Here is a 14,667-nt window from a genome sequence, read left to right as displayed (position 1 = left end):
CGAAAATTCACCGCTTTTATCACCCATGAGGGTGTTTTTCAGTTCTGTTGAATGCCGTTTGGCTTAGTGTTGCCTCGTCTGTATTTCAGAAGGTCATGGGCAGACTGTTTGAGGGAGAGAACGGTGTATTCTGTTTCCAAGACCATGGCCCTCATTAGGACTCCGGCGCTAAACCATGGTGCTATTAGCACCATGGTCGATGCCGGAGTCTGCCATGGCGGAATGGGGAATTACCACCCCATTCCAAGGTTGGCGTGGCGGTAATTCCCCATGCCACCATGGCCCTTCCCCATTCCCATTTTTGCCCCATAGGGCTCAATGGGAATGGGGAAGGCGGCAATTACCGTACCGCTAACTGCGGTACCGTAATTGCCTTCAAGGTCCCTTTGCAGGTCCCTACTTTAACGGCTGGTCGAGACCAGCCGTTAAGGTTGGGACCTGCAAAGGGACCTCGTAGTAAGGCGTTAAGGGTTTAACGGCGCCGCAGCCTTTTACGGCGCCGTTAAACCCTTAACGCCGGGGTCGTAATGACCCCCCATGTGCTTGTATGTGGAGAATCGGAAGAAGAGCATGATAGGGTGTTGGACAAGGTACTCACTCAAGATTTATGAGGAGAAAGGTGTCACTCTAAGGGAGGAGAAGTGTAACTTTAGAGTTGATAAGGTGGAGTATCTTGGTCATCAGGTGTCCAGGAGTGGTGTGAGACCGAAAGAGTGTTTAGTAAATGTCATCAAGGAGGTGAAGTGTCCGGAGAGTAAGGCTGAGTTGAGGTCTTTTCTGGGTATAATGGAATTTTACCAGAAATGTGTTAAAAATTATGCCAGCAAGGTGATTGAAATGAGGAAGCTGTTGAAGAGAGGTGAGGAATTTGTCTGGAATCAGAGATGTTAGGAGGAATTCAAGGGGATAAAAGAAGAGATTGATTTGGCTCGGCCTTTGGGATGTTTTGATACACGGTGGACCAGAATAGTTACTGTTGATGCAAGTGATGGTGGAATTGGTGCAGTATTATCGCAACTATGTGATGGAGATGGTGATGAGCATTAGCCATGCTTCTCGGGCCTGAGAAGGGCAGAGAAAAATTACTCCATGCCTGAGAAGGAAGCACTTTTGTGCTACTCGGCTGTGGAAAGATTTAAGACCTTCATATGGGGTACAGACTTCATAATCAGAACGCATCATAGGCCTCTTAAAATTATCTTTCAGAATAAAGGGTTGGATAAAGTTTCGAGGCGGGTGGCCGGTTGGGTTACGAAGATGTAGTGTCATCGATTCAAGATGCAAGTTATTCCTGGCAAGGAAAATATATTAGCAGGCAGTTTATCGAGGTTGAGTGTACCCATTAATGCTGGCAAGGAGGAGTGAGATATGGAGATGGTGTTTGTCAATGTTGAAGGAATTTCCTCCAGGGAAGAGTGGTTGGAAGAAGCGAATAAGGATGTTGCACTTATGCAGGTGATAGGACATGTTGAATCGTCATTGTGGCCCAGAAAGGGGGATTTGCGCCAAAGTGAAAAGGCTTTTTGGGAGGTGAAAGACGAATTAAGTATAGTCAATGGTTCTGTATTCAGGTGGGAGCGTGCTGTGGTAACCGAGGGCATCATGGATAAAGTGATCAATCTGGCCCATAGTGGGCATCTTGGTGTTGCCAAGACAAAGGGTGTGTTGAGGAGTGATTATTGGTGGCCAGGATTCGACAGGGACATAGAGAGAAGATTAGGGGAGTGTCCATTTTGTGTCAGGTCAGGGAAGGCATTGGAGGCAAAGAAGCAACCCCTTATGGAGTTCAATATGCCGGCAAGTGTGTGGAGTGAGTTGGCCATGGACATTATGGGCCCTGTCGATCTGGGATAAGGAAGGGGAAAGTATATTGTGTTGTTGATGGATTTATTTTCAAGGTGGTGTGAGTTTAGGATTGTTGGAGATATTTCTGGGGAGAGTGTGGTTACATTTATTCAGGAGGTCTTCGCGAGGGAAGGTGTGCTGGAGCGTGTGCTTACAGATAATGGCAAGCAATTTACAGGAGGATATTTTGCACAATATCTTAAGGAGTGTGGTGTAAAGCACAGAAGATCAGCTTTATATCACCCAGAAACCAACGGCATGGTGGAGAGAATGAATAGATGTGTAATGGAGAGTCTACGTAAGGCTGATGCATGTGGTTATGATAAAAAAGTTGCTATTCAGGAGAGGATGCCTGCCATGCAAATGTCTCCTCATTCCATGACTGGTATTTGTCCCTTCTAACTGATGAGAGGGCGCAAAGCAAATACCACTGTGAGTCCCCCGTGGTTGGGGAGAAGTAGAGAGTCTGATTATGTTGTGGATGAGTTGAGAAGAGTTTTGAAGAAAAGGATGGAGGAGTGGGTGATGAGAGAAAACAGGAAAAGAGGCAAAAAGGAATTGAGTATTGAGTGTGGAGATCTTGTGAGAATTAAGAAGGGCGTGATCAGGAGCAAGGGGGAACCATTATATTCCGATCCTGTCAAAGTGGTAGCTGTACTCAAAGGTGCAGCCCGTGCGAGTGGAGGTCAAGGATGGAATAAAAATAGGGTTGTGATTGTGAAGAGAGGTGATGTGTCTGGAAGGAGACTGTAAACGGAGGGAGATGTGTTACGGTGTTGCTTGCTGGATAGAATGTGATGATGGTGTATGGAATATGGTGTGAGTGAGACTCTGTTGGGAATGCTGATGTTTAGAGAATGTGTATTACTGTTTACTTTTGTTGGGATTCCACAGGGCAGCATTTGGAGAGCAGTAGCCTTGGTTGTGGCTGTGCTTGGATTTGCTGGGGGTTCTTTTGCATATGGCTTATTAATAAAGCTTCTGAAGAAGTTACAACGTGAGCTGCCTGCATAATTGGCAATTACCTTGCGTATTATGTTGCCATGCTGTATATTAGTGTTCCAGAGAGATCACTCCTTGCTCCATACTTGTGGGAAGATCACCACCACAAATGCTTGAGAAGGCTCGCCATTTACAAGAGTTTCATGAGCTAAAAGAAACTAGGGACCTGATACGTGAATTGATAAAGAGCATTCACAATTTTCCCTGTCTGTTTGGTTGCCAGATGACTCCCTGTCCCAGTACTAGGCTTTTACTTCTCAATCAACTGGCTTCTGGGGATTGTAGTGCTGCGTCACTTCGATTGAATACAATGGAATTAAAAAAAAATAAGGTAAAAGCAAAACTCAGGGGTGGAGTAAGGTGTCCCGCATGACACGGGGTCATCTGGCAACCCTACCTGTGAGACAAGCCTCACATATTATCCAACATGAGAAAGTTATATTTCGGATTTATTGTTAAGTGAAACTAGTGGGGGAAAAAGACATGAAGCAGATTGCTCAGCTACTGCATACATTTTGGTAGGAACCACATACCTGCTCTTGGAAAACACACCTGACCTCTTATGCAGAGTAGATGCTAATCAAGTGTCTCTAGAGCAAACGTAGAACAGAAAAACTTCTACCTACACAGATTTTTGCTTCACGTATCCCCCCCCCATGTGCAGTGCTTAGTAGACCATGGAGGTCATTACGACCCAGGCGCTAAGGGTTAACGCCGTCGTTAACCGTTAACGCCTGATTCCAATTTAACACAGCTGCTTTTAGCAGGCGTTAAAATCCATGGCGCTAAACCACCCTGGTGCTAATTACGGCACCGTAATTTACGGTGCCGTAATTAGCGCCTTCCCCACTCCCATTATGCCCTATGGGGCAAAAATGGGAATGGGGAAGGGTAAATGGGAAATGGGGATTTACCGCCCCACTCACCTTGGAATGGGGCGGTAAATCCGCCATCCACCATGGTGTAAACATAGTTTACACCATGGTGGTAAAGTTGGTGTACTTACCGCCTGGGTCGTAATGACCTCCCATGTATCTGTCAAATGCTAAACAAGATATGTTTAGGAGAGTTTCTTAAAAAAAAATGAATAGATTATTTACGCTAATGTCATTACTCTGTGCCCCTCTCTTCCTCATTGCAGTCCTGAGGACTGAGGCAAGGAGGTAATGACTTCTCAGACTCATGATCTTGTGTGGTATTTGTTGACAATGCTGTACAACATGACAACTGTATATGTAGAGTGTGCTTTCAACCCCTCCGGGAGTATGTTGGCACTACAGGCAGACAGCAGAGGTTCATTGTTACCCAACTCAATGCTACTCATTTTATCTACCTCAGGAGGGTGAACGGCTGGACTTGTTAGGATTCATACCTGTGAGCATTAGCTCAAACACAAATCCCAGTAGTAGATACAATCTCTGTGCCACAGATCGATCTGTGTTTTGCCATGATCTTCTAAAATATTGCTCCTTGTTGGACACTTTCTGCTCCTAAGCGCTTTAAAATGTATGCTATCATTACCCGGTTTAATGGTTCTGAATGCATTGACCTCGGGAGGATGAAGTGCTGAGTGGGCCCAGACAGGATTCAGACCTCTGTCTGCAGATCACACAGATATCCAAGACAATCACATACCTTAAATTATTAATGCCAAAGCACTGTGGTCTATCAGATCTTCAGCGCTTCTCAATGGCTAACATACTCCCAAGTCTCTCTGCCAAGCTCTTAGAAAGCAGATTGGCACACAGGAACCAGGTATTTCCGACATGCACCCATCAACACCCCAGGTTTCACATCTGGCTCCCCCTGCGTCCCACCAATGACCTCCTCTTATTCTTACAGAGCCACGCACAGTAAGGCCACCAAAAGTGGAAGAAGGTGCTACCCAAATCACTATCATGAAATGATTATAAAACCCACAGTGTTGATTAACATTCTGGTTTCATGCACAGTGATGGGTTTCCTGTACAGTGATGGTTCTGGCCCAGGTATTTAGTGGCATAGAGTGAAGAACTCGTTTTTTTAAAAAGACGGGGGAAAAACGAAGCTCGGAGAGCGCTCCGAGTGGTTTTTCTAAATCAAACTGTCACGCCCCTGCCGCAAACGAGTGTGCGCAGGGCTGACAGGCGCGGCCAGAGAAGGGAAGTCTCAGGAGCGAGGTAAGTGTCTTTTCAGTGTTGTGAGTGTGTGCGTACGTATCTCTGTGTGAGAGGGGAGGGAATGATTGAGGTGGGGACGGGAGGGGGTGGGGGAAGTGTGACTGTGGAAGAATACTGTGAATATGTTGTGCTGGGAATGGGGGTGGTGGGTGACGAAAGGGAGGGAGGTTGGGGGTATAACCACACCCCTCCCACCGATTTATTAGAAAGGCAGAAAATGCAGTGCAAGAACATGCATGGTGTAGAGTTAACCCTTTCACAGTGTTTCAGACTGCTTCTGCTCTTGGTTAATGGTGGTTGTTCCCTCTTGCACTTTGCTGGAGGGGCCAGGGTCGACGTGCCCATAGGCCAATGGCTGGAGGCCTGGCCTGGCCTGACACAGGCCACACTAGTTTAATGCTTCAATGCTGGCTAGTTTCATGGCTTAGCGGTGCACTCTTTCCCTGTTAGTTCTGACTAATGCTACTGGCCCAATGAGTTTCTAATTGCACACTTTGTTAAAAGGGCCTACCCATGCAACACTCAAGCAGTTTGTCATGAAAAGTCGCGGGTGGTGATTTGTGATTTGTGAATGTTGGCCAAGTTTCTTTGTGGTTCCTGGGCTATTTTGGACTCGGTTTGAGCCGGGTGGGTCCGGGGATCAGAATGCCCCAAATCCCGCTTATTTGATGATATTAGAAGCTTGGGCAGTGAATGTGAATTTGCATCAGGCACATCAAGACTGGCATTGCCTGGGTACATGTTTTCTACTGCATATGGTGAGCGCTTCTCCTCTTCCCTCCTCCCAGGTGTATTTCTACGCTTATAGCGTCTTCCTAAATGCCGGGATTGCGGTTGCACAGATTCCCTACGTGTCCATCGGTCTAGGGATCACTGAGATCTTCACAGTCATCCTATGTGTAAGTACACATTGAATCTGCTTCTATCATCTGCTGTCTGTGGCCACTGCGAGGCTGCTTCCTACAATCACCCTGCTTGAATCCAGTGTGCAGTATCCATCTGCTCCTTATGCTGCCACCTCCATGCCTGCCATCCCAATCTTCCGCCCCTGCCTGCTTCCTTTGCCCACTGCCAGTCTACTTCCTATCACCACCCTGCTTGAATCCAGGGTGCAGTATCCATCTGCTCTTTATGCCGCCACCTCTATGCCTGCCATCCCAATCTTCCACCCCTGCCTGCTTCCTTTGCCCACTGCCAGGCTGCTTCCTACCACCACCCTGCTTGAATACAGTGTGCAGTATCTACCCCTCTTGCCCGGCTAACTATCGCCCAATCTCCATCACTCCCTTCCTGGGCAAGCTCCTGGAGAAACTGGCCATCTTCCAGCTTAATCTCCACACCGAATCTGTTGGCTGTCTTCATGACCATCAGTCTGGCTTCAGAGCTGCCAGAGGCACAGAAACTGCTCTCCTGAACATCTGTGAAGACCTACTCTCCAACCTCGACTCCAACACCTTATCTTGCTTGATCTCTCTTCTTGTTATAAATAGCGTCACGAGAACGCTGCGTACCTGTTCGTCCGGTTGGGTTCCTTGGTGATGAGGCCAGGCCGTCAGATGATCCGTGGAGACGTGACTTATGGCGCGGGGAACCAGCCCAACACCAGCCCGAATGGAACCGGATTGGAGGTGAACCGGCTCCCAACGCCACGGGTTGGCTCACCCCTGATTTGCGTGGCGTCAGGACAGTGCAAGCACTGACAGGTGGAGCCTCTGGGTAGAAGGTTCAAGGTCCACAGGAGGCAGTGTGATCCCGACGGATGCTGATGAGGATCAGGAGTCCAGAAGCAGAACAGTTCCTCCAGGAGCGACGACTAGGCAGCAAGAGGAGTTGGCTGGCAGACGAGGATAGCTACGAGAACCAGAAGGAGCAGTGGAACTCTGAACCAGATGGAATCAGGGAGTACTGAGCCAGGCAGGCAGGAAGGAATGACAGGGACCAGAACCAAGGAGGGCCAATGGGAACTCAGAACCAGAATGGAAGCAGGAAGAAGGGAGCGAGGCAGAACAGGTAAGGAGTCAGGAGTGCCCCAGGCAGAACAAGGGCAGGAGGAAGACAACAGGAAAACGGGAAGGCAACACAAGGGGCAGCGAAGACACGATCCATACAAACCGCGTTGAGACGTGGTTTGGAAAAGGATCAGGGCTCCTTAAATAGGCCCACCAGCACCTGGGAGGCTTGCAACGCAAGCCGTGCCACCTCCCAGGCATTGGATAACCCACAACGAGGCCTGAGCCGCAGATCTCCCCGAATCGAGCATCCTGCGCACCGCGCATGCGCGGAGAGCATAGAGCGGACGCCCACGCATGCGCAAAGCAGTGCGCACAGAAGACCCGGAAGCGCCCGAGACCCAGGACAGCCCCAGACCCCGAAGCCGAAAGCGGGGATATAACCTCCAGGACGGGGAGCGCCGTAGCGGGTAAGGAGACCCCAGGACAGGCGGCGTGACACTTCTGCCTTTGACACTGTCAACCATGCCATCCTGCTCAACCATCTCCGTGATAACCTGGGTATCACTGTTCAGGCTCTGGCATGGCTGACCTCTTTCCTCTCCGACCGACCCTCCCAGGTCCAACTCAGGTCCTTCGTCTCCGATATCTTTTTCTCTACCTGTGGTGTCCCCCAGAGATCTAACCTCTCTCCCTGGCTGTTCATCCAGTATCTGGCACTCCTTGCCCACCCATCGCCGCTCTCTGCCCCAACTTTCAGTGCTATGCGGATGATACTCAGCACATTTTCAGGCTACCCTCGGCCTTCTCCTCTCCTTCCCTCATCTCTGACTGTCTCTCTGCTATCCAGGAGCGGTGTGCCACCAATGACCTCTGTCTTCATGTCAGTACAACTGAGATTTTACTCATTGGCACACCCACTCCCTCCTTCCCTGCATCTCTCTGGCCGGCCTCTCTTGGCCCTCTTCCTGCTCCCACCTGCAAGGCTAAAAACCTCGGGGTCATCTTCGACTCCACACCCTCCTTTTCTCCTCACATCTCCGATGTCTCTAAGAAGTCACACTACCAGCTGCACCTCCTCAGAGGTATTCTTCCTTTCCTATCCTTCCCCCAGAAGCTCACTGTCTCCAGAGCCCTGGTTCTCTCTAGGCTGGACTATTGCAACAGCCTCTATCTAAATCTGCCTGCCTCTAGTCTCCACCCTCTGCAACTTATCCAGAACAGGACTGCGAGACTTGTCCTTGTCCTCAAGCCCAGGGATCGTATCTCTTCAGGACTGAAATCTCTGCACTGGCTCCCAGTGGCTGCAAGGATTAAGTTCAAACCCCTCTGCATTGTCCACAAGGCCTTCTGGGGCCTGGGGCCGCAATACCTTCAACTCTCTCTTCCCAAATATCTTCCTTCTTGAGCTCTTCGCTCATCCGCCTCCAACTCCCTCAGGGTCCGTCGCTTCTCCAAGCAACGAGTTGGTGGTAGATCTCTCTCCTCGGCAGGGGCCTCCCTCTGGAACAGCCTTCCTGCCTCCCTGAAACTTGAGGAGAACTATCTCCGATTCCGGAAGCACCTCAAAACCTTCCTCTTTGCTTCTGCTTTCTCTCCGCCTCTCCCCTGCTGAATTCCTGGCTGAAACTGCACTGGCTACCTGGCCACCCTTTGTGACCTTGGGCCCAGGCCCCGCCATTTGCACACATGCACTGCCCCCCTGACAAATCCCGCTCCTGGACACTGTATTCTGTATCCCTACAGTCCTCCACCAGGACTTATGTCTGCTCTTACCTTGCACTTGCCACCATCTGGCCGTTATTTTTCTTATTTATTCTACTATCACATGTACTGCACTTTCCCCTCTCCCATGTACTGCACTTCTCCCCTCTCCCTTCCCCCTCGCACTTTTCCCCTTCCCCCTTCCCATGCACTTGCGCGATCTGAAACTCACCTGGCCCAGTAAGATCGTTGTCTGTCTTCCCTCTGTTCCCCCTCTCCCGCCTCGTCGCGCCTCGAAACACTTGTGTATAGGCACGTTATGAATGCCATATCATATCATATCATATCATATCATATCATATCATATCTGCTCCTTATGCCACCACCTCCATTCTTGCCATCCCAATCTTCCACCCCTGCCTGCTTCCTTTGCCCACTGCCAGGCTGCTTCCTACCACCACCCTGCTTGAATCCAGTGTGCATTATCCATCTGCTCTTTATGCTGCCATCCCAATCTTCCACCCCTGCCTGCTTCCTTTGCCCACTGCCAGGCTACTTCCTACCACCACCCTGCTTGAATCCAGTGTGCAGTATCGATCTGCTCCTTATGTCGCCACCTCCATTCTTGCCATCCCAATTTTCCGCCCCTGCCTGATTCCTTTCCTTATTCCATACTTGCTTTCCATGCCCGCAGTGCACCGATGGCAGCGGGACACCTGCTTACTTCACATGTACATTATGTGCCTGCGGCCTCACCTGCTTTCATGCGGTGCACAAGCTATGCTAGTTTGCTTGGCTCCTTAGAGTCTGATTTCTATGTCCACACCTGCCAGTTTCACCTTCCTTTTTGATAAGCCCTACCCTACTAACACCCTGCGTCCACTGCCTCCTTTGGTCAAGCTCAGACTGGCCATAGTGTGACAGGTCAGTGGGCGAAGGGCTGCTCAAACGGGCCTGCTTTCCAGTCCAATCTGGGCCACTTTCCATTTCCAGCACACTTGTATCCAAAAAATGCATCCCCAGGTGCCACTCAAACTGTTTGCTGTGAAAAGTTATACAATTTGTGGAGTTAGGATATGTATTTTATTGGTGCCCAGGACACATTTTCTACCCAGCCCGACCCTGGCGGTGGTATCCATTTGCTGACTGGTGAACTCGGTTCTATGCACCTTCCAAGCCCATGGATGAAGAATGACCTGGGCTTCAGGTGGATATCACTGAACATGAGCAAGATTCATGCAACAATCCAACAATGTCACTGATCTATATGAATGGATGGAAAAAGAAAGGGTGGGCACAACACAAATTAAAAAAAGGTAAACACAATTCGGTATTATAATAATGTAAATTCCAGGGAACTGACTGTTCAAAGTCCAGAGACACCTGGACTAAATAACTTCCACAGGAAGAAAACTGAATGAAACACTCAGTTAATCCGTCGCTCTCATGCTGTGCCCCAATCGGGGTTACTGTAGTCTTTGCACTGGTGGAAAGCAACTTGACTTCAAATTAAAATGCTCTTAGGCTGAAATTCATGTTTAAAGTATATTCAAATACCTCATTGTGCTTAATCAAATGTATGATTTAATTCTTCAACAGAAGGAGAGGTCAGCTGTAGCCTAAAAAGATTAGAGAGCTCCAATGCCGATGCATTTCGGAGTAATGGACTCCATCGTCAGGGCAGAGCCCTCTATTTAACGGTAAATCATGTTGATAAATTCACAAACATTGGTAAATCACAGTCAACATTATTTTTTTTATATTTCTCTTTATTTAGTTTAGGTTACACCTTACATCAGGGAACATAGCAAACCAAACAAAGCATAACATAACATTCCGACTCTGACGGAGTCAAACAACTGGATCCTGATCTAGAAATGTCACATACTTTAAGCATCATGTAAGCTTTTGCGGTATTGTCACTTTGCTTTTGCTAGTTGTGCCACAGCTTTTTTTCCCTTATTTCCCTTAGTCTATTGGGCATTGTCCCATTTTTGCCACACTTTTCTGGCCTTTCCGGGGCATCCTCTAGCGTTGTATACTCTTTGCTCCATCGCTGCGCACATATTCACATCTGTGATCCATTGTTCATATGTCAGGCTGACATCAGAACCCCACAGTTGCGCTATGTTCCGCTTAATTATAGCTGTGGCGGTTGAAAAGAGGATTATTTCGTACCGTGTCATTGTTCCTTTCTCTTCTACCCCTAATACTAAGCTCTTTGGGTTATATGAAAAAAGGTACCCTACACTTGTCTGCATCGTAAGCAGTTTGGATCTGCCGTATTGCCCCAGTGGTATAATGTCACTCTTGGGTAATATACCCTATGCAGTATTTTAAATTGTATCAGCAGAAGTCTAGATGAAATGGCTATTTCCCTGGGGTACATCAGCACTGTGACCCAGTCTTCAGGTAGAATTTCGCCCACGTCCCTTTTCCATTTCGTTTTCAGGCCTTGTAGCTCGGGTGTTGCAAAAGACGTTATTGCATTATACATCACCGAGGTGGTTCCTGTCAATGCTTTCTAAAACTATGTTTCTTTCTATTTGGGTACAGTCTGGCATGTCTGCGAGAGCCGTGAGGTGAGTCTGTAATGCATGTTGCAGTTGTGTATATTTGAAGCGCTCCGTTTCTGGGAGGTGGAATCGTGTTGCTAGGGTTTCAAAGGGTAGGAGTTTACCATCTGCGATTACATTGTCTACTTTTGTTACCCCCCTCTGCACCCAGCTCGTCCATCTCGGGAATTCGGCTATTTCAGTGAGGTTCTTGTTTCCCCATATGGGCTGTATTGGAGTGATTTTTTTGCCCCAGCCAATGTAATTATGTACTTCTGTCCATATTAGTGTCGAGTGTGCTCTCATGGTCCGTGCATGTGCATTGCGCATTGTTTGATATAAGTGTTCCCTCGGGGCTCCCTCCGTTCTATTCATGACATCAGCTTTGATATGGGGCATTGTTGAATCTCCATGTAATATGCTGTTAATTACCGCCATCTGGCTCGCCCAGTAGTATGTCTGCAGGGGGGGTAGTCCTATGCCTCCTTCCCAGATTGATCTCTGGAGTGTGCTAAGCGAATCACAGTCAACATTAAATTAATTAATAATGTGCATCAAAAAATCAACATACCCACCTGTGAATCCAAATATAGTGGTCGTGGAGTTGGGAGGAAAAAAAAAAGAAAACCTTCATGTAGCAACAAACAACAATATTCCAATCTGCACTAGGACACTATAAAATAGAGACAAAAAAGTACCTCTATCTTGCAGCCCGCTGGTCAATAAGATGAAAAAATTTTATTTTTCCAAGGATTGTTATAAAATCCTATGTTGCGGTTTCCTAATGTCAATGGGCCTCATTACACGGGTGGCGGTAAGGATTTACCGGTACCGGTAAAATACCGGTACCGGTAAATCCTTACCGCCTTACTACGAGGTCCCTTTGCGGGTTGGGGGATTTAACGCCTGCTTTTTGCAGGCGTTAAAATCCAACCCGCTAAGGGACCTCGGAGCTAATTACGGCACCGCAAAATTGCGGTGCCGTAATTAGCGCCTTCCCCATTCCCATAGAGCCCTATGGGGCAGAAATGGGAATGGGGAAGGGCAATGGTGGAAGGGGGATTTACTGCCCCTCCAACCTTGGAATGGGGCGGTAAATCCCCTTTCCGCCAAGGCGGTGCCGGTATTTTACCGGCATGAGCCATGGCGCTAATAGCGCCATGGCTCACCACCTACCGTGTAATGAGGCCCAATGTCTCCTTCTGGGCCCACCCTGAATAACAAAAGGAGAGACAAACATGCGTCTACTGTGCTCTCAGCACAAGCGGTGCGAAACACTGTTTCCAGTGGGCTTCCCCTTTTACTATTGGTGTCCCTTAATGGAGCAGGGATTGATTTGGGAAGCCTGGGAAATGACTCTTTTAAGTTGCTTCTTTGTTATTAGCAGTGTCTGTTCTAATTTGTAAATGTTTAAGAAACTCGTACACAGCTCCAGTTACCCAGCGAATTTCTTATTAGGCAAAGAAAGTGAGCAATAATTAAACTCCCCTTCTAAAGCTTAGTTTACAGCTATGATATCTGCTAGTTTGATGCAAAAAAGGATGTCTCGTTTTATAGGGATATTCAAACTTTCTTAACACAATGCATAACAACAAACTGGACGTTTGTGCGAAAGGATCCAAGATACAAAGCTTTACTAAAGTGCGTGATCCTTGGCACATAACATAATCTCACTGGGCATTGCTTGCAAATAACATGGTGTACCTAAAAGGGACCCGTACCCAAGGTGCTGCGCTGAAATGGCCGGTGCCAAAATCCCATTTCCTGAATGTCCGGCTTTGGTGCATGCACTTCTTTTTTTTCTCCATTTAAAGCATTGCTTTCACAGAATGAATAATCCCATGGACCCTGAAGAGGTTTTCCCCATTTTTCAGGGAGTTGCACATCTCCCTCTTTATCTTTAAAAGCTGTGTTAGCATGCGATAGTGAGAGCACTGGTACAATGTTTTGGTGGTCACAAAACATATTTGTCAAAGTTTAGTCATACATTGCTTGTACTCTCCACAGCACCCATATTACCCACATGTTGTAAAAGGCTACACAAGATGAATGGAAACAACAAATACATCTAAAAGTAGCTTATAACAAATTGAAATCCATCCCCTATCTTTCCTCCCTCATCACTTTCTACACTCCACTTTCTCTCCGCTCTTCCAATCTCTACCTACTCTCCCCTCCACCTCCACCTTGTGCACCTTCTTGCTTCCGCTCTTTCCAACTCCTTGCCCCTTACCACTGGATCCGCCTTCCTCTCTTCATCCGCTCTACTTCTTCCTTCACTTACTTTCATACCTCCCTAAAATCCTATCTCTTTTATTCACCTCCTTAAAACCATTTGCTTCCTCTCTTACTTCTATTAGTACTCTCTCCCACACCTCTGTTTCCTTTTCCTACTTCCCTTCCCTCTCTCTCTGTCCTTTCTCTCCACTTTCTCCCTCCTTATGTTCTGTATGTTTCTAACCTTCTTCTCTTCCTTCCTCTCCCTACTCCCTCTGTCTCCTCTGCCTGCCTTACTTCTACTCTCACCTTTCCCCTCACCCACTATCTCTTCTCTCTTCTTGACCCCTCCCTTCTCTTCTTCCCCTTCCATAATGTAAATTGTTTTTGTACTGCTTTCTGGTTTAATTCAAGTGTTTTGTAATGCTTGCTGTATATTGTTGGTTCCTCTTGTAAAGCGTTTTGGATTAAAACGCTATATAAATTCAATAAAACACAAATACAAATACAATGCAGACAGTTACACACTAGCAGCACAAGAGCGAAAATAATATCCCTGTACGAGGCAGAATTACATCAAGACTTAGGGGCCGATTCATGGAACAAACGTGCGCCGAAAATCTTGGCGCAAGCTGGCGCAAGTGTGAAAAAACAGGTGCACGCGCACACGCACGCGTGCGATTCATGGAAGTCCCTGCGCGTGTTTCCCTCGGGATGTGCGCCAAACCCGTGCGTGGCGCACATGGGCGCACACATCATTGCAACATCCCGAACGTCATGCGTGATGCGCACAGGGAAAGCGCACAACGTCGGCGTACACAACAAAAAGCGGGCGGAACACGGGGCATAACGCGCGGAATGGGGAACAACGCATGAAAAAGGAGGCGCAACTGGGGAAGTACTGCAGGGATATACATGGAATGCCCACACGCATACAAACAACACGTATTCATGGAATTGAAAACGGGAAACCCGCGCACGGCAAAATATGTGCCTAGGCCTAAACACGTCCGCCACACGAAGGCAGGCGGTAGCGTCCATGCGCATTGGAAAAGTGTGCGCAAACAACAAACACGTATATACAGCTACGATGAATGTCCAATTCTGTGGCCCCATAGGAGAAATGACGTGTCACGCAATGCACACGCATCCCATAAAAGCAAGTAAAAGAGATAAGCGACCCCTGTAGCCCACGTGCGTGTAAAAAAAACAAACACAGTACGCTATGGCAGCCAG

At 47.9% G+C, this 14,667-nt stretch overlaps 1 protein-coding gene across 7 annotated transcripts in view; it reads left to right on the top strand.

Annotated features, from left to right (window-relative positions):
* Positions 1–14,667, top strand: part of LOC138492618 (solute carrier family 2, facilitated glucose transporter member 11-like) — a 326,496-nt gene that overhangs the window by 253,030 nt on the left and 58,799 nt on the right. For 6 of the 7 annotated variants that reach the window (XM_069619913.1, XM_069619914.1, XM_069619911.1 and 3 more), the window contains exon 8: positions 5,795–5,905. The exons of the other annotated variant lie outside the window; for it this stretch is intronic. In XM_069619913.1, coding sequence (XP_069476014.1) covers positions 5,795–5,905 — 111 coding nt within the window. The remainder of the gene's footprint in view (positions 1–5,794; positions 5,906–14,667) is intronic. 7 annotated transcript variants of the gene reach the window in all.

The sequence above is a fragment of the Ambystoma mexicanum genome, chromosome 10 (genome assembly GCF_040938575.1).
Source record: "Ambystoma mexicanum isolate Mex_15411 chromosome 10, UKY_AmexF1_1, whole genome shotgun sequence".
NCBI lineage: Eukaryota > Metazoa > Chordata > Amphibia > Caudata > Ambystomatidae > Ambystoma > Ambystoma mexicanum.
This window is presented reverse-complemented; position numbering and strand designations above follow the sequence as displayed.